Source organism: Spodoptera frugiperda, chromosome 22 (genome assembly GCF_023101765.2).
Source record: "Spodoptera frugiperda isolate SF20-4 chromosome 22, AGI-APGP_CSIRO_Sfru_2.0, whole genome shotgun sequence".
Taxonomy (NCBI): domain Eukaryota; kingdom Metazoa; phylum Arthropoda; class Insecta; order Lepidoptera; family Noctuidae; genus Spodoptera; species Spodoptera frugiperda.
In genome coordinates, this window is record NC_064233.1 from 2,673,775 (window position 1) to 2,696,812 (window position 23,038).

General features: G+C 35.9%; 2 protein-coding genes and 1 long non-coding RNA gene across 4 annotated transcripts; 1 reads left to right on the forward strand and 2 right to left on the reverse strand.

The window, feature by feature from the left end:
* Positions 1 to 2,344: 2,344 nt before the first annotated feature.
* On the forward strand, positions 2,345 to 5,154 carry LOC118262070 (uncharacterized). Of its 2 annotated transcripts, XM_050702569.1 has the most exons (5): positions 2,345 to 2,762; positions 2,868 to 2,977; positions 3,072 to 3,318; positions 3,399 to 3,693; positions 4,949 to 5,154. In XM_050702569.1, the coding sequence occupies exons 1-4, from the start codon at positions 2,703 to 2,705 to the stop codon at positions 3,498 to 3,500; spliced, it is 519 nt and encodes a 172-aa protein (XP_050558526.1). In that variant the 5' UTR covers positions 2,345 to 2,702; the 3' UTR covers positions 3,501 to 3,693; positions 4,949 to 5,154. The 2 variants fall into 2 exon arrangements, with proteins under 2 accessions (XP_050558526.1, XP_050558525.1); XM_050702568.1 differs by having other exon boundaries at positions 2,345 to 2,977.
* LOC118262069 (putative nuclease HARBI1) lies at positions 5,092 to 6,507 on the reverse strand. Its single transcript, XM_035573178.2, has one exon. The coding sequence runs from the start codon at positions 6,188 to 6,190 to the stop codon at positions 5,120 to 5,122; it is 1,071 nt and encodes a 356-aa protein (XP_035429071.2). The 5' UTR covers positions 6,191 to 6,507; the 3' UTR covers positions 5,092 to 5,119.
* A 15,499-nt stretch (positions 6,508 to 22,006) lies between these two features.
* On the reverse strand, positions 22,007 to 22,829 carry LOC126912109 (uncharacterized). The gene is made up of 2 exons (XR_007706747.1): positions 22,445 to 22,829; positions 22,007 to 22,373 (listed from the first exon to the last, which is right to left on the reverse strand). It is a non-coding gene; the product is annotated as an uncharacterized LOC126912109 (long non-coding RNA).
* Between the last annotated feature and the right edge of the window lie 209 nt (positions 22,830 to 23,038).

The following is a 23,038-nucleotide window of genomic DNA, read 5'->3' on the forward strand; positions in this document are numbered from 1 at the left end:
CACATAGCACAACAGTAAACCCACCAGCTCCTAAACTACTTCATCGCAACGGTGTCTCGCGTGGTTATAAAAACCTGCGCCGGCGCAGGCTGAGGGCGTGACGTCACAGCCTTGCACGAAACGCTCTTAACGGATTATAATTGTGTAACTGCCTCGGTGGTCACGATATCCTATTTTGAGGCGTTAGGTTTGAATCGGAGCTGCGGATTGCCTAGCGGGTTTACCGGGGCTCCGGCTCGAAAAGCAGGAGTAGGAACGGGGTGGTTTTTAGTCAGTAAGAGTCTGACACTCCCTCACGCCTTACCCAAGGCAGGAGAAGTTATAGGATGATTCTCCCCCCTCAAAAAAAATAAGGTTTGAATCCTTAGGACTAGATTTCTCAAGTCAAAGTAAAAGTCAAAATCATTTATTTCAAATAGACCTGGCAGGCCCTTTTGAACGTCAAAGCAAATTTAATAATATTAATAACGTCTGTCTGTCGGTCAGTCCTCTGGTGAAGCTATGTATTTGGATTATCTGAAAATAGTATATACCTACAATTAGAGATTATGTATAAAAATAAGCTTTTGTCCAGCAATATGTCAGTTAAAATCTGATTTAGTTACGGCTTCAATCTTTGCCTACCCCGTTTCCTTATAATAAGGAATATTTTATTTTCGGCACCGAAATGGCGTAGTCTTGTAGTTTTATTTTATGTTTGGCCATTAAGATGCCAGAGCTTAAACGTGGACGAAAAAAAACGGTGAGGAACGTTTGCTTAGAAATAGTACATGGTTCCGTATGTAAAACATCTTGTAGTACAAAGATTGTCCAGTCAACTAATGGTAGCGGTGACTGTCCAGGCGACACACGTAATTAGGTATCGTCATGAGCTAATGTTCACATGTAAACAGCAGCTCATGTAGTGCAGAGATTGTCCAGTCAACAAGCATGTAGCGTAGACTGTCCAGGCGACACACGTACTTAGGTATCGTCATGAGCTAATGTTCACATGTAAACAGCAGCTCATGTAGTGCAGAGATTGTCCAGTCAACAAGGATGTAGCGTAGACTGTCCAGGCGACCCACGTACTTAGGTATCATCATGAGCTAATGTTCACATGTAAACAGCAGCTCATGTAGTGCAGAGATTGTCCAGTCAAATCTTAATTCGAACTCTATAGTCTTTGAAATAAAGAAGTAATTTCTGAAATGGAACCCTGAAATAGTTTTACATTTAATATATTAACGGTTTCCGCGGTTTAATTGGAGCTTTAAAACATTAAAGTTTAGTGTAGGTAGGTATCAGCAATTAATATTTTTTATTTCATTTACGCAGTACTTAACTAACTGTTACAAATTACCTCCTATTGGGGGGATCTAGTAAAATGTCGTGGTAGCCCGTCGATATTTAAGTCTCTCGCTTCTCTGCATGAGTGCCTAAGTACTCCAAAGAGTATAATAAGTATAGTAGGTAATCCTTCGGGGATGTGGCGACACAATACATGACAAGTGACAGATGATAGAAGTCGCACATAGACTATAGACGAGCAAATCAACGGATGACGTCATAAAAATCTAACATCGCACATAATATACGAATAAACATGGATAGAAAATCCCAACGACAGCTGGGACACTGCAACAGCTGGGCAGAAGGCCTGCTAGGCATGATCACCTCGCCTGGTCGGAGGATCCTTCTTTTCTTAGGGAACTTTACTCTCTGTTCTCTTAAGGGATAAAAGGCTTGACGATACGATATGGATCCACTATATTACAAAGAACCGAACATTAATAATATTTGACCGCCACGTATCTAACGCTCGCAAGGATCCCTAATCAGTCTGTTTCACTGGCATCCGCACACATCCGGCCCCACATTACATTTTGAATATCAAAACGATACTCACACGATAATTCTCTACAGTAGCTTTATACTTTAACAGTTAAAACCTTATCATACAATAATTACTTGGCTGACCAGATTTGCAGGAGTATAGGAGTTTCTTTGCTTAAGTCTTAGACTGCCAATAGAAAACTGTTTAAATGCTTCACTCTCTTAGGGTGTTTTTCATCAGATATGTGCTATGTAGCTATGCTACAAAGATGTAATAGCTAAACTGTGAAACTATGTGACCGTTTCCACTGATACTAAGCTATGTAGCTGTGCGAGGAAGATGCACAGCTCGAGTATGCGATGTATCGATAGTAGAGAAGCCATCCATAGCACTCATCTTTCCATATAAAAAACATAGCAACGGACTCACCGTTTCCACCAGTACGATACTAGGTGTACCAATGAATATGATGAAAAAAGAGACGTAACTTATTATTTTTGAATGTCAACAGAGAATATTGTAAATAATAATTGTAATAACTTACGGCCTTACTTATAAAAATCCACTAATCAACAGCTAAGCAACTAATTAACTAATAACTCATTAACTCCTTAATTATCAATTAACTATTTCTTACTTATAAACACTGTTTACACGTCACTTAACTAAGCAATGGTTAAATAACGTTTTTATTTTATACGCTGCCAATACCAAACGTAAAGCTACATTGTGATGGTAAAATTCCTGTTATCCAAAGAGAAATTAAAAAATCATAACGTCAAAATTCTAAATTGTGTCAAATATTGTCAAAAGAGTGGTAATTTCAAATTTTTTGGTGTTGTATAAATATACAGCGGTGTGGTGTTTTTGTTGTGTTAGTGATATAATGGAATTGAAATCCGCTAAGAAAAGGGCCCGATCTTCAAACTGGGATGAAGAAGAAAAGGTTATTGTCATATTAAATTTATTGTTACTTGTACTGTATCTATCTTGTTGCACCAAAATACCTGTCCAAATTGTACTAACTCTGAACTTTGTTATTTTCTTGCAGAGAATCTTAAGACAACTTATAATGGAGAAAATTGATATTATAGAAAAAAAAGACACTACTACAAATACCAATGCAAAGAAAAAAGCTGCTTGGCAAGAAATATTGTCTAGGTAGCATTGTTTTATTTTAATTCTTTCATTTCTTTCATTATCTCTACTACCAAAGTGGAGAGCACTCATGTCTATAAATGTTAACCTTTTTCAGTTTTAATAGCCTTAATAAAAAGCCCAGGGATATGACACAAATTGTCACCCAGTGGCGTAATACAAAAGGCCTAGCTAAAACTAGAGAGTCGGAGTATAGGCGGGCCAGGCAGATGACTGGTGGAGGACCTCCACCACCAAGTCCGCCACAAGAAGATCTCGAACTAATTCAGTCATTGCCTAATGAGTTTGTGATTGACAGTAATGTTTTTGATAGTGATAGCATATTTATTGAAACAATAAAACAGGTATGCATGTATAGTTTGATTTCATATTGTCGCATAGTATGATTTATTTATTTATACATTATAATAATCGTCCATTGCAGTCACAGTCAACAGCAACTGAAAAGATGATGTCAGAATCTGGGTTAGCCACCACAGAAATAGCAATTATTGTAGATTCTGAGAAATCAATTCAGGTACTGTAATCCAACTATCAACTGAATGAAATCATTATAATAAAATATTCATTAATACGCTCTCCTTTTTCAGTTATCTAATACTCCTGATGTGGAAGAAAATCCAATTTTATCAACACTACTAGCAGCAACAAAAGTAGAGAAACACACAATAAAAAGGGAATTATATAAGCCTAAACACAAACCTAAACAAAATAACAAGGTAACATCTTAATCACAGTACTTATGGTTATGCCTGATGGTTGCATGATTTTTTTCATAAATGACAAAACTGACTGTACTGAATAAATTATGTATGGCGCTAGCAGTGGCAAATTTCACCAAAATTGCCGCATTTAATAAGGATTATAAAATGGTATAGCACTTTGCAAATTATTTCTTAAATTCGACACAAAAAAAGATTTTTCAACGAAACTCCGATTCGATGAATTTATTTGAACTTACTAAAAATTCTTCTAGTGTACTCAAATCATACGTTATAACCTCGTATGCACTAGACAGCACTTTGCACGCTATTTGTTATCATCATGTTGAAAATCAGCGAGGATCTCTTGTCAAACAACATTGTCTGTTTACCCGTGATTTCACTACCGCGTCGATATGCTGTGTACATAAATGTGCCGCATCCGTTGCTTTTGATTTTAGGTACTACACATTTGATAATGTGTTTGATGCACTATGAACATCAAATTGCAATCATTCAATATTATTTAGTGAAACATGATACACAACATCAGTCCCTCTAGTAAGTCTAGTAATATTGCCGACGAAAGCTGTAAGCGAAATCATGAGTAGACAGACAATATTGTTTTACAAGAGATCCTCGCTGATTTTCAACATGATGATAACAAATCGCGTGCAAAGTGCTGTCTAGTGCATACGAGGTTGTAACTTATGATTTGAGTACACTAGAAGAAATATTAGTAAGTTCAAATAAATTCATCGAAACGGAGTTTTGTTGAAAAATCTTTTTTTGTGTCGAATTTAAGAAATAATTTGCAAAGTGCTATACCATTTTATAATCCTTATTAAATGCGCCAACTTTGGTGAAATTTGCCATTACTAGCGCCATACATAATTTATTCAGTACAGTCACTTAAAGTAAGGTGAAAATTTTATTCAGAGTCTTTGGTTCCTCTAAAACTAACAATGTTTTCCAATCTAAAGCAGTTGGCTAAGAATTTATGATTCCATATTACTGGAGCACTATTCAGGTTAATGTAAGGAAGACTACAGCCGAAAAAATTAAGATTTATAGCAACAAGAGACAAAAGACTGGCACAGGCTGTACCTTTTCATGACTAACACATAAGTCACTATAATTTAAAAACTGTAGTTATATGTACTATATTTTTTTTTATATTTTTCTGATAATTGGAACCTTGCTGATCATCTAGTGCCCGTTGGACGTCGACTTCAGGGTACACCCTGTATACATCTTGTTGTTTCTTTTTCAGATTGCTGATAATTATGAGAAACAGTTATTTCTACTCACAAAAAAGTGCAAAGAAAATAAAGAAAAACGGGAGGATGAATTGCATAAGAAAAGAATGGCAATTTTGGATCTAGAGCAGCAATATTAGGAAAAAAAATTAAACAATGTTTAAATAAAACTATGTATTTGTATTTTAAAAGAAATTCTCAATAAAAATGTTTCTGGTTATGTGTGTCAAATTATTAGAGTCCTGTTCAATGGCCTCAGTGTCTTCATCACTGTCTGTGTAAGGGGTTTCATAGCTTAAAGTGTCATCAAATTCAATTGCTAAATTGTGCAATACTGCACATGCAACAATTGTCGTTTTAATCGTATTGAAAGACCCTCTCATTATTTCCAAAAGTATCCGAAACCTTGCCTTAAGTACACCAAAACATCTCTCAATTACGTTCCTGGTGCGAATGTGGCCATAGTTGTACCGCCGTTCTGCTTGGTTGCGGGGTCTCAGTACTGGAGTCAGTAAGTATGGGGTACAAGGGTATCCACCATCGCCTATAAGTTTTCCTTTAAATTCTCGTTCTTCAAATCTCCTTTTAATGGAACTCTCACGCCATATTCTTGCATCATGAGTACTACCCCTCCAGTGGCAAACTATATCACAGATCTTCAAATCTGCATTACACACCATTTGAGTATTAATAGAATAGTGTCCTTTACGGTTTATATAGTACTGACCAACATCTCCTCCAACTTTTCTTATTTTAATATGGGTGCAATCTATTGCACCGGTAATATGTGGAAACCCACAAATTGTTTCAAATTTCCGAATAGTTTCAGTCTCTTCTCTTAAATTTGAAGGCATTTTAATATAAATGGAACTTTTCGAAGCCAATGCAATAGCAACTCTTTTAGCAGTTCTTGATAAAGTCTGTTGGCTCATGCCATGAATTTCCGTACAGTCTTCTTGAATCTCATGGCGACCCCAGTATCTTATAGCTGCCATTACTTGCAACTCCACAGGTATACTGCCGCCCCGGCTATCCATGGACAAGTCGTTTCTTAAGATATTTATAATTTTTACCATATTTCCTTTACTGAATCTGTAGCGATGCTTGAAGTCGCTTTCACTCAATTCCTCCATTGGGTTCGATCTTGAATTATATATTTTTACTCTCCTTCTTGAACCAATATTCCTGAAATTTCTTATTTCTTCTATCTCGTCACGGTATGTGCGTAATTCATTATCGTCGTCAAATATATCCATTTTTTTAATATTTATCCACTTCACTTTCCTAAGTAGCGGAACAAAGCCCAGCAAACAGAACACAATTCAATGCGAAGTTTGCATGTGGTGTTATTGTTGAAATATACCACAGCTGTGACTTTTACGAATTTCGGACGCCATTTTGGTAATTAAGGTCTTTAAACAAGGCTTCGACACTGATTAAGTTGACAGCTATTTAAGCAGTCGCTAAGACATTAATTAGCGTTAATCATCGTTTATGAGTTAAAATATTTTTTAATACGTAGTTTAACTGTGTCTTAACTTTAGTGATCGTTTATAAGTAAGGCCGTTAATGTCTGATTATAAAATAACTGACATTCGAAAACAAATTAAAACATTTTGACATTTTCCAAGATATTCATTATTTCTTACATAACATCATAATATAAGAACCGCTACGAAATGTCAATTGATGATATTATAAATTAATACATGAAAATGTTAAGTAAAATGTGAACACATCTAAATTAAAAAAAACTTATTTATACACTACGTAATTTTAAGTATAAATACGTATTTTCATAAATGTATTGGCCTCTGTTCTGTTTGTGTGTTCATAAATTATTAATTTATTTCTATTTCTAGACTAATAAATAAAATTGGAGTGTAATATTGATGTAACCGCTTTTTACTACATGCATATGCACGTGAATATAAATACAATTAACATCTACCGAAATTATTCTTTATCTGGTACATAGCGGCTATCTAGCAAGCCCGCCACAACCTCCAAAAACCGCTGCAACTCCTGTAAGTCAGGATCTACAGTAGGTACAAGCATGAAAACTGAAGTCCGGCGCGTCCCAGGGACATGAATGTCTGTCTTGGATCCCGCAACGAAATAAATCAGAAGATATTATTAGAGGAGAAGAAAAAGAAAACGATAGTCTCAACTTCCCTCTGTGAATTTAATGCTGGGGACAGGATAACTTTAAGCATAAAGACACAAAAGAGACTGCACAACTAGGAAAAGCCCAGTCACCAATCACCACGGCAATTTTGCTTATGAAACAAACACTTTTCTATTTTATTTTTCTTCAAGGGGAGAAAATCATCCATTGACTTCTGCCGCCATGGGCGAGGTGAGAGGAAGTGTCGGACTCTTTCTGACTAAAAACCACCCCGTTCCTACTCCTGCTTTTCGAGCCGGAGCCCCGGTAACCCGCTAGGTAGTCCGCAGCTCATGAAACAAGGCCTAAACATGTTTTTCCTTAGCGGCAAAAGCTAGTCGTATAAAAGAGTTAGGTAACCTAGGTGTCCTGCCCACGCCGCTACATGACCTAGACTAGCAACTGACCTTTACAACACGAAGTCTAGACTTTAGACTGACAGAGCTAGAATCTAGCTCTAATGGTATTTATTTATACATACTTATATAAAATAGTATAGTACGTATAGTCGGATGGATGGAAGAACATTTTATTATCAGAATGCCTGAAGTACTGAATGAATTATTTTTATAAATAGGCTACAAAAGAGCACATTAACATTTCAAATAAATTTAGATTAGGTCAGCTTTTCCTAACGAACTACTCTGAAAATAAATGTCGAAACAAACTCAGAATAACGACAATACAGCTTCAAAATTAAGTCTTTGACTGCCAATAGAAAACTGTTGAAGGCAAATCCTCCGCTAACGTCGGTCACCGGTGGGTTAGGAATTTAAGGGTTGTTGGGGAATCGGGGATTGGAAAGGGGTGTAATTGGGCCTCCGGTAACCTCACTTACGTTGTGTAAGTAGCAAGCGTCAATTCGGGTCGTCTTGTAACCTCTGGTGATTTCGGGTATCCACTGTGCAGTCGAGCGATGGCTTACCATCAGGTGATCGAAGCATGCTCGAGCCTACACTTAAAACCTCAAAATATTTTGATTTCAATTATAAATATTCAAGCATGGTACCCATTTACGTAAGTGTTTCATGCAATAAGGGCCTAATGGCGAGCCTGATACATTATTGAGAATTTTCAAAACCTCAAAATCCCAGGACTGAAACTAGTTTCTAAAACACACACACACATACACACAATCAGACACATGTATGTATGTATGTGATGTATATTATTAAATATTCCGCGACAGGCATAACCTTGCATTCCTTTGCCGTTTCATTAAAAAAAAAGCGTCTAAGCAAGATGGCGGCACAGTAACAGCTGATTTGGAATATTATTAACTCTAAAATGATGTTTTATGTTTAGTATCTATTAATGTATTATTACGTCGGAGGCTTAAAACAAACGCTTCTCATGCATGAGAGTGCGAGTTCGAAACCTACCAACGGCAAGTACCAATGTGACTTTTTCCGAGTAATATGTACTTTCTAAGATTATTTAGACACCACTGACAAACGGTAAGAAAATTATCGTCAGGAAACCTGGAAGTTGCTCTATTTGCTCGTTCTAAAGTGTAGATACCTATGGAGAAGAAGCAAGAAACTCCATAGGTTACTCTTTTTCAGGTAACTAAGAAAGGGGTTTGACATAATCATGCTTGGCAGACGGATTGAAGAGAGCAGTTTAAAAATTTAAAGGTTCAAGTTTTAAAGTATCAGACAGCACGCTGTTGCATGGTCTCTGTCAAATGTGTAGACCCTTACTTTTTATGGTATAAGCCGGTAAACGAGCAGACGGATCAATTGATCGTAAGCAATCGCCGCTGCCCATGGACACCCAAAACACCAGAGGCGTTACAAGTGCATTACCGGCCTTTTGGGGGTTAGGAATTTAAGGGTCATTGCGGAACCAAGATTTGGTAAGATTGGGAATTGGGTAATTGGGCCTCCGATAACCTCACTCACACAACGCAAGCGTCTATTCACGTAGGTTTTCTGCTCGGCCGTGGTATCACTCCGGTCGAGCCGGGCCATTCGTGCCGAAGCATGGCTCTCTCACACTTAAAGTCGGCTCTTTAGACCCTGCGGGATGAGTAAGGACCATCACTCGCAGTCCTTTTTTTATGACGGGGGAAACCTTCAAAAGGCGCCAAGCTTTTTGGGGATAAAAGACTAGGGAGTGTGGGATTTTTACCTCACTAAAACCACCCTGGTGGCCACCCTCAACACCTGTAAGGGTAACGCCTGTTACGGCACATCCCTAGGGAGACGTGCGTCTCCCATTTATTAGCCTATCGCTCAAAGTCCTACAGTACAACCACTTATTGGCACCACAGAGGTCAGTCGCTACATAATTTCATAGTTCGTGACTATGAACTTAATTACGTTGTCTGTTCGCCTCGTAATCTACGGATTATTGGAAAAAACAAGGTTAGAATTAATTGATTGGAGACCTATTATATTGATCAGTATTTCTGATTCGTACTTTGGCTTTGTATCGAGGCGGTTTTCCTTAAGTTTGTGGAAGATCAAAGCGTTGTTTTTGAGGAGAAGTTTACTAGAATTTTATAATATTAAGCACTAATTAATGGTCCGGAGCTGCGGACTACCTAGCGGGTGTACCGGGGCTTCGGCTCAAAAAGCAGGAGTAGGAACGGGGTGGTTTTTAGTCAGTAAGAGTCTGACACTGCCTCTCGCCTCGCGCAAGGCGGGAGAAGTAATTGGATGATTTTCCCTCCTTAAAAAAAGCACTAATTAATGGTAGCGGCCCAGAGGTTTAAGACGCCCGCTTCTCATACATGAGAGTTTGGCTTCGAAACCTACCAAACGGCAAGTACCAATATGACATATTCCGAGTTTATGCGGACTTTCTAAGATTATTTAGACACCACTGACTAACGGTGAAGGAAAACATCGTGAGGAAACCTGGGCTTATAATTTCTGATTATAAGTTTGAAATCGCCAACCCGCATTGAGCAAGCGTGGTGATTAATGCTCAAGCCTTCTCCATGTGAGAAGAAGCTTTGGTCAGCACTCAGCTGAGCAGGAAGCAGCAACAGTCTTAGGCAGTGGCCACTTATGACTATAAGTAAGTGGCCACTTATAGCGCTTCGCCTCAAGCTTCCTTGTGCGAACTGCTAGGGAGTGGAACTCCTTGCCGGAGTCTGTGTTTCCTGATGGGTATAACCTGGGTGTCTTCAAAGCCCGAGTGAATAGGTTGCTTATGGGCAGACGTGCTCCATCGTAGGCCAAATGTCGACCCATTTAACATTAAAAAAAATAGGCATAAGTACTTCATAGTCTCGGAGCTTCATTTGTCTGATCTCAAGAACTAAATCCTAAATGACGGTTATCAATCAAAACGTTTTAACAAGGAATGTGCTGATGACATCAGGAAACCGGTAACTGGTAATTATAACCAGTTGTAGCCGGCAAAAAACCGGTATTGGCAAAAAATGGCGCCGGCGCTTAGAGCCTCTATGGTGGCTAAATTGTCTATGGGTTACACGTGTTGTAATTATAAATAGGTATATACATATATGTTAATATCACGCGTCCTGTTTAAAAAAGGGTTTAGGCAGTAGTGTAGAGAAGGTACAATGTCTTTTAAATCAATATTTTTCATTTAAGAACTAAATTAGGTATAATGACTTTGAGATATAGCATAATATAACTTAAAAAATAAATAGAATCGAAATTTATTTTCTTTACTGCTTAAATTTTTTGAAGACCGTTAATATTCCTAAAACATTCTCCTAAGTCTGAAAACCGCATCCAAATTGGTTCAGCCAATCACCAGATTTATCGCACACATACATACATGTCAAACTGAGAACCTCAGTTTTTTGAAGTCGATTGATAAATAAAATTTTTAGGCACAATTCCTATGCTGAACATTGTATGGGCCCATTTGTAGTGACAATTTTGGGCCCTACAATTTCGTAGTCCGCCCCTGTGCTTTACCTGCTTGCTACAAAACTTGTATGTTTGGTAAACTCATCTATTTGCCAAGGCCACATTTAGATACCGTGAGTTAGTTTCCTAATGAACGCTACATACTTACATACCTTACGATTTAACTGTGCAGGTTTAACTGTACAGTCAGACTGTATAGTTAAATCGTAGGTTCATAAAGACTACACTCCTTACGATTTACCAGTGCAGATTTAACTGTACAGTTTTATCTATTCTTGATCCAAAGCAGTCGAAACTGTACAGTTCAACTATGCTAACATTGCTATATCTTTCTTAGACATAGTTTCTTAAAAAAAGAATAATTTTTATGAATTTTCTGTCTTAGAGGTCTTCATTAATACCTACGAAAGTGTGTTTGTGCCTCCTTTGTCTGGATCTAATTTCCCTTTCCATTTTCCAATTTCCATTTCCCTTACAGGTAGTAACAAGAATGGAAAGGGATATAAGTACGCATTAGGGTAGTTACGGTTGCAAAAATTAGACATCGGTAGATGTAGATGCGGATGCTGATTATTAGAAAATGACACTCGCAGATGAGGATTTGATGCGGATTTTGGGATTTTAAAAGGTTATTTACATTTTAAGTGCACAATAAACAGGAAATCAATTTAATATTAACTTTTTATTGATTCAAACATATTTCTAATTTATTACAGATCTGAATGCGGATGCAAATGTGTGAATTAATACGAATTGTCTGCATTTGCAGATGCGGATACGAATATTCGTAACACCCCTGGTACGTACATAAGATATTTTTTATCGACTATAGAGGTGATAGTACTACCCGTTGTAACACCCCTATACAAACGTAGGCTATTTCTTATCGACCATACGGGTGATGGATAGTACCTACTAACTACTCGTGTGCGTCTGATTCCATAATAAAATATTGAAATTACGCCAACATCAACAGCCCGTGACAATCCATCGCCGAACTATGAGTATCCTCTACATAGATTTCACCATAATCGCTTCGCAGGCAAATAAGGACAAGTATACATACATAGAATAGGTCAATGATATTATATATAATTGGTAAAACCCTATTGGACTAGGTACCAAATTTATTATCCCAGCTTCAGGTATTGGTAGAAATTTAGGTAGTAGTGGTCTAGGTTTTATGTGGTGTGCAAAACACCAGCGCTACGGACTACCTAGCGAGTTTACCGAGGTTCCGGGTCGAAATGCAGGAGCAGGAACGAGGTGATTTATAGTCAGTAAGAGTGTTACTTCAGCCAGCCAAAAGTCCTTGGATAAATTTCCCTTAAAAAAGGTCTGGAGTGCAAATACCTTTGTTTTTAAGGAAGAATAATCGTCCAATGTCTTCCCGGCCTTGGGCGAGACAAGACGGAATGTCAAACTCTTACTGACTAAAAACCACCCCGTTCCTACTCCTGCTTTTCGAGCCGGAGCCCCGGTAAACCCGCTAGGTAGTCCGCAGCTCTAGTTTGAAAATACTAAGACCACTAACTACCTAGGCTTCTGCCCACCCCGCATTAAAAATTGAACATTAAATACACATTATGTAAACGATATACAGACGGCTGCTCACAACCAGTTAGGCGTCCATAGCTAATATCTATTCATAATGTAATAAATTGTTTGACATTTCGACTGGTTGTCCTTGAACGATGACATTTAAGAGAAGGGATTTGGAGATCCGCGGGTTTGCTTGAAGAAACCGTGCGTTGCTGAATATATAAGTAGTGTTCTGTGCTGCAGTGTGTGAGGTTTAGAAACAGTGAATGATTAAATCCATTTCTGGGGTGGAAACATCTATTTCGGTAAATTTAGTATGGAGTTTGCTTTACGTTTAAAATACCGTAATTGAAATGAGAGTGCGGCGAAACGAAACGAGGGCGCGTTCGGCGCCAATGGTGGTTGGTTTACTCGAGCCGGCCAATCAGAACACCTGGCCCTAGTACTCTCTGTAAACTTGAACCTTTTTTAAGCTGCAGTCGAAGATTACGATAAACATTCTCATGTAAAACCGGCCCTTAGTCCAGGATCTAAAAGGATTTCAATTTTCTACATGCACATGCTCTTATCTACTTATGCTGTTGCGGACTACCTAGCATGTATTCTTTTTTTATGGAATAGGCAGACGAGCAAACGTGTCACCTGATGATAAGCGATCAACACCAGAGGAGTCACAGGTCCGCTGCCGGTCTGTGTCTGACACTCTCTCTCACCTTGCCCAATGCGAGAAAAATCATTGGATGATTTCGGTCCCTTAAAATAAAAAGTTTACAGCATAAAAAAAACACGTTTAGCGATGATAATTTAATTAAATTTAATTTAATTCATACATGTCATACGGAAAATCTGAAACTTTATATTTATTTATTCAACTTTTATACTTTTTCGCACCATCACACGGAGTATCTCTTCAGAGGATCCTCCTTTTCTTAGAGAACTATAATTTATCTGGAAAGTAAGTCAAATCAGTTATTCCAAATAAACCATAATAAGGTCCTTTTAAAATTCCATAATCCACGTAATTTTTTAATATACGTAAAGTAATAAACAGTGTCCTGAAGTTTTCACCTACCTACAGAACCCAAAACTAAAGATTCCCACCAAAAAATAAAAATAAAAATAACTCCGTCCGTCTACGAATTCGCGCCATATTTTTTCGAGATTCGTTTTTTAAAATCCGCCAACAGTCCTAAGCAAAGGAGTCTCATCATAATGCCACATAATTAAACTTCCAACCTGTTTTGTCGATATTTTTAATCGATTCTCATATCGATATTTCGCTCCGTCGCGATAATCGTTCAGTTTCTTTAGTGTGCCTGTGTGTGCGGACGTGTTTTGAGGTCTGTTTTTAGTTTTATATATATTTTTTTCTAAACATTTTTTCTACGCTGTGGTGCCCAAAACATTTTATAAACGGTGAGTTTTTTAATTTTAATTTTTAAGCTGTATATTTTCTGTGTTATATTAAAATAAATGTGTTATTAAAAATAGATTTTATTACTCAATAAAAATGTACTTTGTAACATGTTAATTTAAATATTTAATGGGTCTACTTGTTACTTGGTTTTAAAGAGGCCTTCCGTGTTCATCTCGTTTAATAAATACTTATCTATTTAATTACTTGTTCTAAGACATTTAATTATCCATTATTCTACTTTTTATAACAATTATAATTTACTACTTTAGAGTTTTTTCTAACAATTTTCATTACCCTTGGCATTATGTTTGATGTACCTTTGCCTACACCATAGACTATAACATTTTCCCGCCATATTTCAATATGTCAGGCAGACATTTGATTTTTTTTCCTTTTATTGCAATGTATTTGTTGAAATAAATAATTCTCATACGAATGTTAATATGTTTGAATGTGTCTACTTTATAAATAAGTCGTGGTGATCTCATCAAGGTAGGTTTAGCCGTTTCTGAGAAAACCGCGGCAAACATTGTGAGATTTAGATTTTTGTCTTTTACTGGTCGTTAATTTGTCTGACCAAAAGTTGATGTTGTTTTTTTGTGATATAAGTAGCTAATTAGCCCGCGACTCTGTCTGGACGTCGATGTCAGTCTTCGCGTGGATGTTATATTTCTCCTTTTTGAGTAACTCTAATAATGACATTTTATAAATATCTATTGGAGCCAAATACGGTGAGCCCCATAATAATTAAGGATATCCCTCTACTGCTGTTGAGCTTAGCGTTCTGTAGTATAAAAGTGAAAAAAAAAATTTTTTCTACGTATTTTTCCAGGATAAAAAGTATCCTATTTTATGCCCAGAATAATAAGGTATAATTATACCAAGGTTCATCGAAATCGTACCGTTAGTTTTCACGTGATGCCTAAACATACAGATTGACTAGACAGACTGGACAGTTAAGTAACCATTATATCACTAAATGTATGCAAAATACTACTTGACTTTATTCGGCTTTTCGAAAATTTCTCAGTAGTACCTAGTCTGGAATTATGCCCAGTTTATAGCAATAGGCTCACCCCTATTACATGGGACTTATAACACAAATAGTGAAAAGTGTTGTATACATTGTATAGCGGCATTACGTGTCGTAATGTGCACTTCTGCCTACCCCTTCGCCTACAGTTATAATAAAATACCTATTGGACAAGTCATTGAGGAAAAATATACGACTTTGATGAATGACGGTTTCATCATATAATTGTGAAATCTAATATTTGTTCAGTATGATTCATTTAAGCACGTACCTACCTCTTTTGTAAGTGTGGAAAAATTATCCAATGTCTTCTCCCGCTATGAGCGAGGCGAGAGGGAGTGTCAAACTCTTCCTGACTAAACATCCCATTCCTACTGGATTCTATCTATTTCTATTATTTCTATTATTCTATTCAATAGACATTCTTAAGAACCTTGACAAACTGATACCGTGGTGGCCCGGAGGTTTCAGACGCCTGCTCCTCATGCATGAAACCTACCAACGGCAAGTACCAATGCGACTTTCATGTACGAGTTATTGTACCTTTCTACAGATTTATTATAAGTACAGACACTAGACAAACGGTGAAGGATATAGATATAGATTTTTATCGATTTTTGAAAGGAAAGCTGTCCTATGTCATTTCTAAGTTCTGAAATCGTCAATATTGTACCAAATTTCAACCAATCCGTCAAATAGTTGCGGTGATTAATGCTCATAACCTAGAATGTTCGACGTGATTCTTTGGACAAACATGAACCGATTGATGTGTGTAAATTTAAGCATCCCACAATATATTCGTGAAAACCGCATCCAACTCGGATCAGCCGTTTCTGAGTAGCGCGCACAGACGAACTGATATATTCGTACAAACAACAAACAGACAAACAGACAATCTGATCAAAAAAAAGATTACATTTTTGGGTTCGACATCGACATAACAATAACTCCTGCTATTTTTTTTATTTTTATTTTCAATACAGACAGCACTTTTCTACGATTTTATTATATGTATAGAAGTATTAATTTGATTCTGTCTGGACTTTTGTCCATTGGTAGATTGCTTGGAAGTGTGATTGTTAATAGGTTTTAAGCAGATTTGTGGAAATTAAAATTGGTTTTGTTTTAATTAAGTTCAATATTGAAATTGCCGCACCAAAGACATTTAATATTACTTGACTGTAACTTGAACTATTCTTTAGTTTTTGTTCCGAAAACGATTGCTAAGGACTGGGTTAAGTAATCATTTTAAATTACTCTGAGTAATAGTTTTGAGATGGCTATCATGCCTGATTTTGTCTTAATCTACGCTTGCCTGCAAAGAGATTAAAAATTAAATTCTATAGGATTGATAAATTTTCACATTTGTCAGTTTCATCCCCATACTGCCGGTTTGTCGACCTGGGTCGGGCTAAGTAAATAAGTAATACTGGTAAAATTTCTCAGTAGTAGCATGGAGTTCTGAAATCGTGCCCAGTATATGGCAATAGGCTCACCACCCCCTATTACATGGGACTTATTACAAAAATTGTGAAATGTGGGTGTACATTTAAAGTGGCATTACGTGCCGTAATGCTCACCTTTGCCTGTCTTCGCCTACAGTTATAATAAAATACCTATTGGACAAGTCATTGAGGAAAAATATACGACTTTGATGAATGACTATCATCATATAATTGTGTCTAATATTTGTTCAGTATGATTCATTAAACATATACCAATCTTTTTTGTAAGCATGGAAAAATCATCAAATGGCTTCTCCCGCTTTGGGCGAGGCGAGAGGGAGTGTCAGACTCTTACTGACTAAAAACCATCCCGTTCCTACTGGATTCTATCTATTTCTATTATTTCTATTATTCTATGCAATAGACATTCTTTAGAACCTTGACAAACTGATACCGTGGTGGCCCGGAGGTTTAAGACGCCCGCTCTTTATGCGTGAAACCTACCAATGGCGAGTACCAATGTAGCTTTTTCCGAGTTATTTGTACTTTCTAAGATTATTTAGACACCACTGACAAACGGTGAAGGAAAACATTGTGTGGAAATTCTAATTATAAGTCTGAAATCGCCAACCCGCATTGAGCAAGCGTGGTGATTAATGCTCAAACCTCGGTGTGAGAAGAGGCCTTTGGCCAGCAGTAGCTACTTATAGGCTGTTGATGTGTTGTGTAACAAACTGATATATTCATACAAACTCATGTATTAAATCTGATTCTATCTACATAGAAACTCCTTAAATAAAAATCTAAAAATATCATACATAAATAAATATCGTCACGCCTTTAATCCCCGAAGGGGTAGGCAGAGGTGCACATTATGGCATGTAATGCCACTATACAATGTACACCAACTTTTCACAATTTATATTTATTTATTTTATTTTAATCTTTATATACATTATTTATACAAAGGTGGACTTAATGCCAGTTTGGCATTCTCTACCAGACAACTACAATATATGTTGTAAGTCCCATGTAATAATGATGAGCCTATTGCCATATGCCATATATATGGTCTATCTATCTAAAAATATCTCTCTAAATTTATTCAAATATAAACAATTATAGTTTAAATGTGACCAATATTGAAATAAGCAAAAATCCCCGCCACTGGACCGGTTCTGAAACCATTTCGAAATCTTAATTTTTCAAATGTGACATTGACATTTCACATCGGTCATCATTCATTCTGTGTCTGTCAAAGACATATAAAATTTTAATTTCAATCACGTTTTAGTATAGGTATTATGCAATATACAAGTATCTATTAACATTTTGATTTTATGTTCAAATACTTATTTAATTTATTTTAAGGAAAATTCAAATTATCTGATTTTTAAGTGCAAATTATTTTTAATATTTACTAGAACTATTTAAGTTATGAATATCCTTTATATATATGTGATTTGTTGAATAATAATCTGATTATATAATAACAATTAATTATATCACTATGTTTTAAACTTTATATATCAATATTACAATGTAACTTATAGTATAACAGGATAAGAGTATATAAATGTATATTTGTCACTAATTTACACTGAAACAGCTAAACTAATCTAGATGTAAATAACCACTGTGGTTATTGTGATAGTTTATAGCTTGGAATAATACATTTTCTTTATTTTTGAGGCGTAAAATCATCCAATAACTTCTACCGCCTTGGGTAAGGAGGAGAGAGAGTGTCAGACTCTTACTGACTAAAAACCACCCCGTCTCTACTCTTACTTTTCGATCCGGAGCCCCGGTAAACAGCCTGTAATAATACTTGTACTACATTTTGTCCCAATATTACATTTCTGCGGCATTTTTTTCCTACAATACAGTCTAGAAAAATAGATAGATTACTATAATACCTTACCTACATTAGATGAGCCTACTTTTCTGCGCCTTAATATTTTACTACAATACAAGTGTGGGAGAGCTATGCTTCGGCACTGCTGGGCTGGCTCGACCGGAGTGATACCACGGCCTCACAGAAAACCGACGTAAAACAACGCTTGCTTTGTGTTTCGTTGTGTGAGTGAGGTTACCGACGGCCCAATTCTCCCCTTCCCAATCCCCGATTTTTGCTGGGGAATTATTTACCCTTGAATTCCTAACTCCCAAAAGGCTCGGCAAGGCACTTTTAAAGGACAAGAGTCAAAAATATTTCGGTAACAAATTCAAGTTGTTTATATCCTTGGTCAGGAGAACGGTTTGTCCTTACCCGTTCTAAAAAAAGGTGTAATAATGTGTTTGACCTGAGCTAAAGTGACTTTGAGGCTATCTGCCTACACAGCTTATGATGTCATAGAGAATCCGGATTTGAATTTTTAGGTATGTAGAAGTTTAAATCGATTTAGATGTTGAAATCGAGTTTTCAATACTTTTTATGGGTCAATCTCCAAATGAGCGTACTCGAGTGATAACTCTAGCGCTTTTCAGACATAATATGCCCGAATACTGAAATGTTACTCAATTTTAAGTTGTACTTAAATATCGTGCTATCTCTGTTATTTTATAAAGAATTGATAGTGATAGAACTAGTTTTGAGAGCGTCTTAAAATTGAGTAGCGTTTGAGTATTCGGACAATAGATATTTAATGGTAATTATGTATGTCACTCAGTCAACGCGTCTGAGCACACTGCTAATGATGAAGAGTCCCTCTGTGACTTGAAACTAGTAGAACTTTTCTCCATTAATGTACGTGAGTAAACCGTGATTTTTTAGTTAATTTCACTGGAAAAGATGAAAAACCAGCGTTAGCTGAAGACGAGTCCAACCGCTTTAGTTTTGATTTTTATGTTTAATCTTTTTTAAATCAATTTTTCCAATAAAACTGTAATATACAAAACGAAAATCACAAACTGCCTCGTTGGTCTAATGGTAGCTAGTGCGACTGCCGGATAAGGGATCTCGGGTTCGATTTCCGAGTCGGGTAAAATATTACTGGGCTTTATTCGAAAAATTTCTCAGTAGTTAGGGATTGTGCCCAGTATATGGCAGTAGGCTCACCCTGTATTACATGGGACTTATAACACAAATGGTGAAAAGTAAGTGTACATTGTGTAGCGGCATTACGTGTAATATGCACCTCTGCCTATCCCTTCTAAGTTGACGAAAATCACAAACTTTATTAAATTCAAGAGAATAATATTCTTATAACGAAGAAAAAACGTTGAGTTTGTGTGGAAAAGTACTGGTACACCTTGAGTGTAGTCATTCTTAGCTCAACCAGTTATTCTAACATACCCTGCCCCCCTCTGTTCATAGATTTTAAGGCCCCCGCGGGGGGAAACCAAGTTCGAGCAAAATGTCAACCCAAATTGGTCATTATTAATATATGATAATGAGCTAAATTCAAATGTCTACGAATCCTGACTTGACTTGATTAAATTTATATTTAAGATATTTTAAGAATTTAATTCCGGTTCGTGATCATAGATGGCGTTGATGATAAAATTATTGATTGTAAGTGTATAGCGCTTCTTGTGCTTGCGCTTTGTGGGGGAAGACAGAAATATTTATGTTAAAAAATGTAAAACAGACATATGCTGTTGATAATGTGTAGCGCATACACATTATCAACAGCCTATAAGTGACCACTGCTGACCAAAGGCCTCTTCTCACGCGGAGAAGGTTTGAGCATTAATCACCACGCTTGCTCAATGCGACTTCAAACTTATAATAAGAAATTATAAACCCAGGTTTCCTCATGATATTTTCCTTCTCCCTTGAAACTTACCTTTATAGGGGGTAAACCTATTGCTATACACAAAGAACAATCTCAACCTCCGTGATATTGAGAATGAGCAAAATTTTAATAAGAAACATGTATATAAAAGTAGTAAGATACATTTTATTATGTATGTACTAATTCAATTAATAACGCGTTGAAATCTTTTATATGGGAGACTGGACGTCTGTGTAAATAAGTCTATGTGTTCATTAATTCAAGTTTATTTTAATTTTAAAACGTTGTATAAAATGCTTAAAATGTCTATATTATTATTTTTGTTACTGGGGATACTTACAATCTTCCAGGTTACCGGGGCTCCGGCTCAAAGCAGGAGTAGGAACGGGGTGGTTTTTAGTCACTAAGAGTCTGACACTCCCTCTCGCCTAACCCAATGCGGGAGAAGCCATTAGATTGATTTCTGTCCTCTTCAAAACCACGACTGCTAACCAAAACATTTAGAATTTTATTAAAAAAATAAGCTAAAAAATTCTAGTATTTCGAATTTAAAATTTAAACATTTATAAATTTAAACATTATATTGTAATCCGTCGAGCGGTTATACATATACCTAATACTTAGTTCAATGATAAATATTGTTTGTTTGTACACATGAGTACATTGACCTATTGAAGGACAAGTAGTACATAATATAATAAGTACCTAGTTATAATAGTTATATAAAAACATTAAACTTAACTTAAAACGCTACTGAGAATTTAGACATACATTCTTTTTATTCACTAAAAATATATTCGATTTTTAGTTTTAATTCCGCTTATACATATTCTTTTTATTATTTACTAGATTCAGCCGGCGACTTCACCCACGTTCTACCTACATTTTAAAATAGCTAATTATGAAAAAAAACTTTAATTTTAATTTATGTACTACAACTATGTATTTCTAAGTTCGAAAAGTTTATCGTCTGTTAGAATTTTCCAATTTGCAATTTGTAAATCGTTACATATTGTAGATATTTATTAATAACTTACGGTCTTACTAATAAAAATATGTTAAACAACTGTTTAACGTCTAATTACTTATTCAATGAATAAGGCGTGAATAGCTAGATATACACTACTTTACTAATAAACAGTGTATAAGCCTTGAGTAACTATTTAATTGTTATAACACTAACCGCTGGTAACATTTTGAGAAGTGTTCCGAAACCATAAAACGTAAAAAACCCACATTTTCTTTTTCTATTTTTCTTTCATATTTACATGATTTTATTTACCAGTGACTAGAAAATAAGAAATGAACTATTTCTGTTTATTACAAAATATTTTCAGTACACATACGTGTAGATATTTAAATTATATTATTTAACATTTTCCAATCAGTAAAATGTCATCTATAAAGAAGAACATGTTTTGAACGCGCTGTGAAACGTCAAATGTCATTTTCCGCAAGAAATGTAAAAAGATAAATACAAACCCAGGTCGTGTTGTTTTTCGTATTTATATTTCTTATGCATTCATTTTATTATTGATAATAATGGGAAATGGAGTCGTTTGTATCGTAGCAAAGAAGAGGAAGCGTGCTACTAATTGGGATCCCTTGTGATTAGGTGTAAAGTAAGTATTATTTACCAAATTCTAGTCCAGTTAATTCTCAAAACTATATATTTTTTTAAATTACTACCTATTTGTTTCAGCATAAGGATGAGCAGATGATAAGAAATCAAGTCCTCAATGAGAACTGTCGTAGACTGAAAATGAGGTAACAAAGAAACACATGCTAGAAGCCTATGAGTGGACGCGAGCTGAACAAGACCTAAGAAATTTAAAATAACAAAATATTTGACTAGAAACTCAAATAAATAAAATACATTCTCAGTATAAACTTGTTCTTTTATTTTAAGGAAATGTTTGTTAAAACTGTGTTCTTATAAACAATTGTCTTGCAATTTGTCCAGTAATATCGTATGATGCCTGACTCTGTTGTTGATGAAATGGTGGCTGATTACCAGTTTCAAACATTTAAAGAATTTACAGTACAGCAAGAGGAAGTAAATGTTTAATTTTTGACTCTTGCCATGTATGTTGGTTGCATCGTCTTGTACTTCTTACTGCGCCCATACCCTGAGAGCTACACAAACTTGAAGCTCCACAAAGAAGCCGCCAGCCAACCTTCTTTGTTTGTTCTATGTCTTCTCGGATCAAGTCCACCACTTCTCTGACATATCTCTTAGTAAACCTGTATTACCTTTACATTCATCTTCTTCGAAAAAAGGCATCAAATACGTGTTTTATAAGGTTTTAGTAAACCTGTATTTACGTTTACATTCATCTTTTTCGAAAGAAAAGAAATCAATACGTGTTTTATAAGGTTTTGTCTTTCTTGGTCGTTCCTCATTGTCCAACTCAAGAATATTAAAATGGCGCAGATATTCGAATAATCCATCATAACCACTAAATTAAAATATATTACGAGATAAACCACGACAATAAGTTATTTGTTGGTTATTCACACGCTAAACAAGCTTATTTGACTGAATAAGGATTGTGTAAAATGACATACACTATACAACTGTTATAACGGGTGTATAAGATGACAACCCCTATACATTGATTATTAGTAATGAATATGCTATAACACGTGTATACAGCGTGTATACAGCTTGTATAAATGTTTATTAGTAAGACCGTTAGTCTACAAGTAACTTACCACCGTACTCAGAGCCATGGAATGGGTTAAGTAATTAACCCAGTCTTTTGTAATTAATTTTCGGTACAAATACGTTACTTAGGAATAGTTTAAGTAATCATTAAATGTATTTAGTCTGTATTTTTATTTTATTATATTATTATTCTATTTAGCAAAATCCTTACTCATTATTGCACGCAACTTACAAACAAACA

Bases quoted from the DNA above. Each gene is read 5' to 3' on its own strand.
- LOC118262070 (XM_050702568.1), top strand. From the start codon at position 2,703: ATGGAATTGAAATCCGCTAAGAAAAGGGCCCGATCTTCAAACTGGGAT. The intron at 2,978-3,071 runs GTAGCATTGTTT...AACCTTTTTCAG, and splicing joins TGGCAAGAAATATTGTCTAG to TTTTAATAGCCTTAATAAAA. The intron at 3,319-3,398 runs GTATGCATGTAT...CGTCCATTGCAG, and splicing joins TTATTGAAACAATAAAACAG to TCACAGTCAACAGCAACTGA.
- LOC118262069 (XM_035573178.2), bottom strand. From the start codon at position 6,190: ATGGATATATTTGACGACGATAATGAATTACGCACATACCGTGACGAG.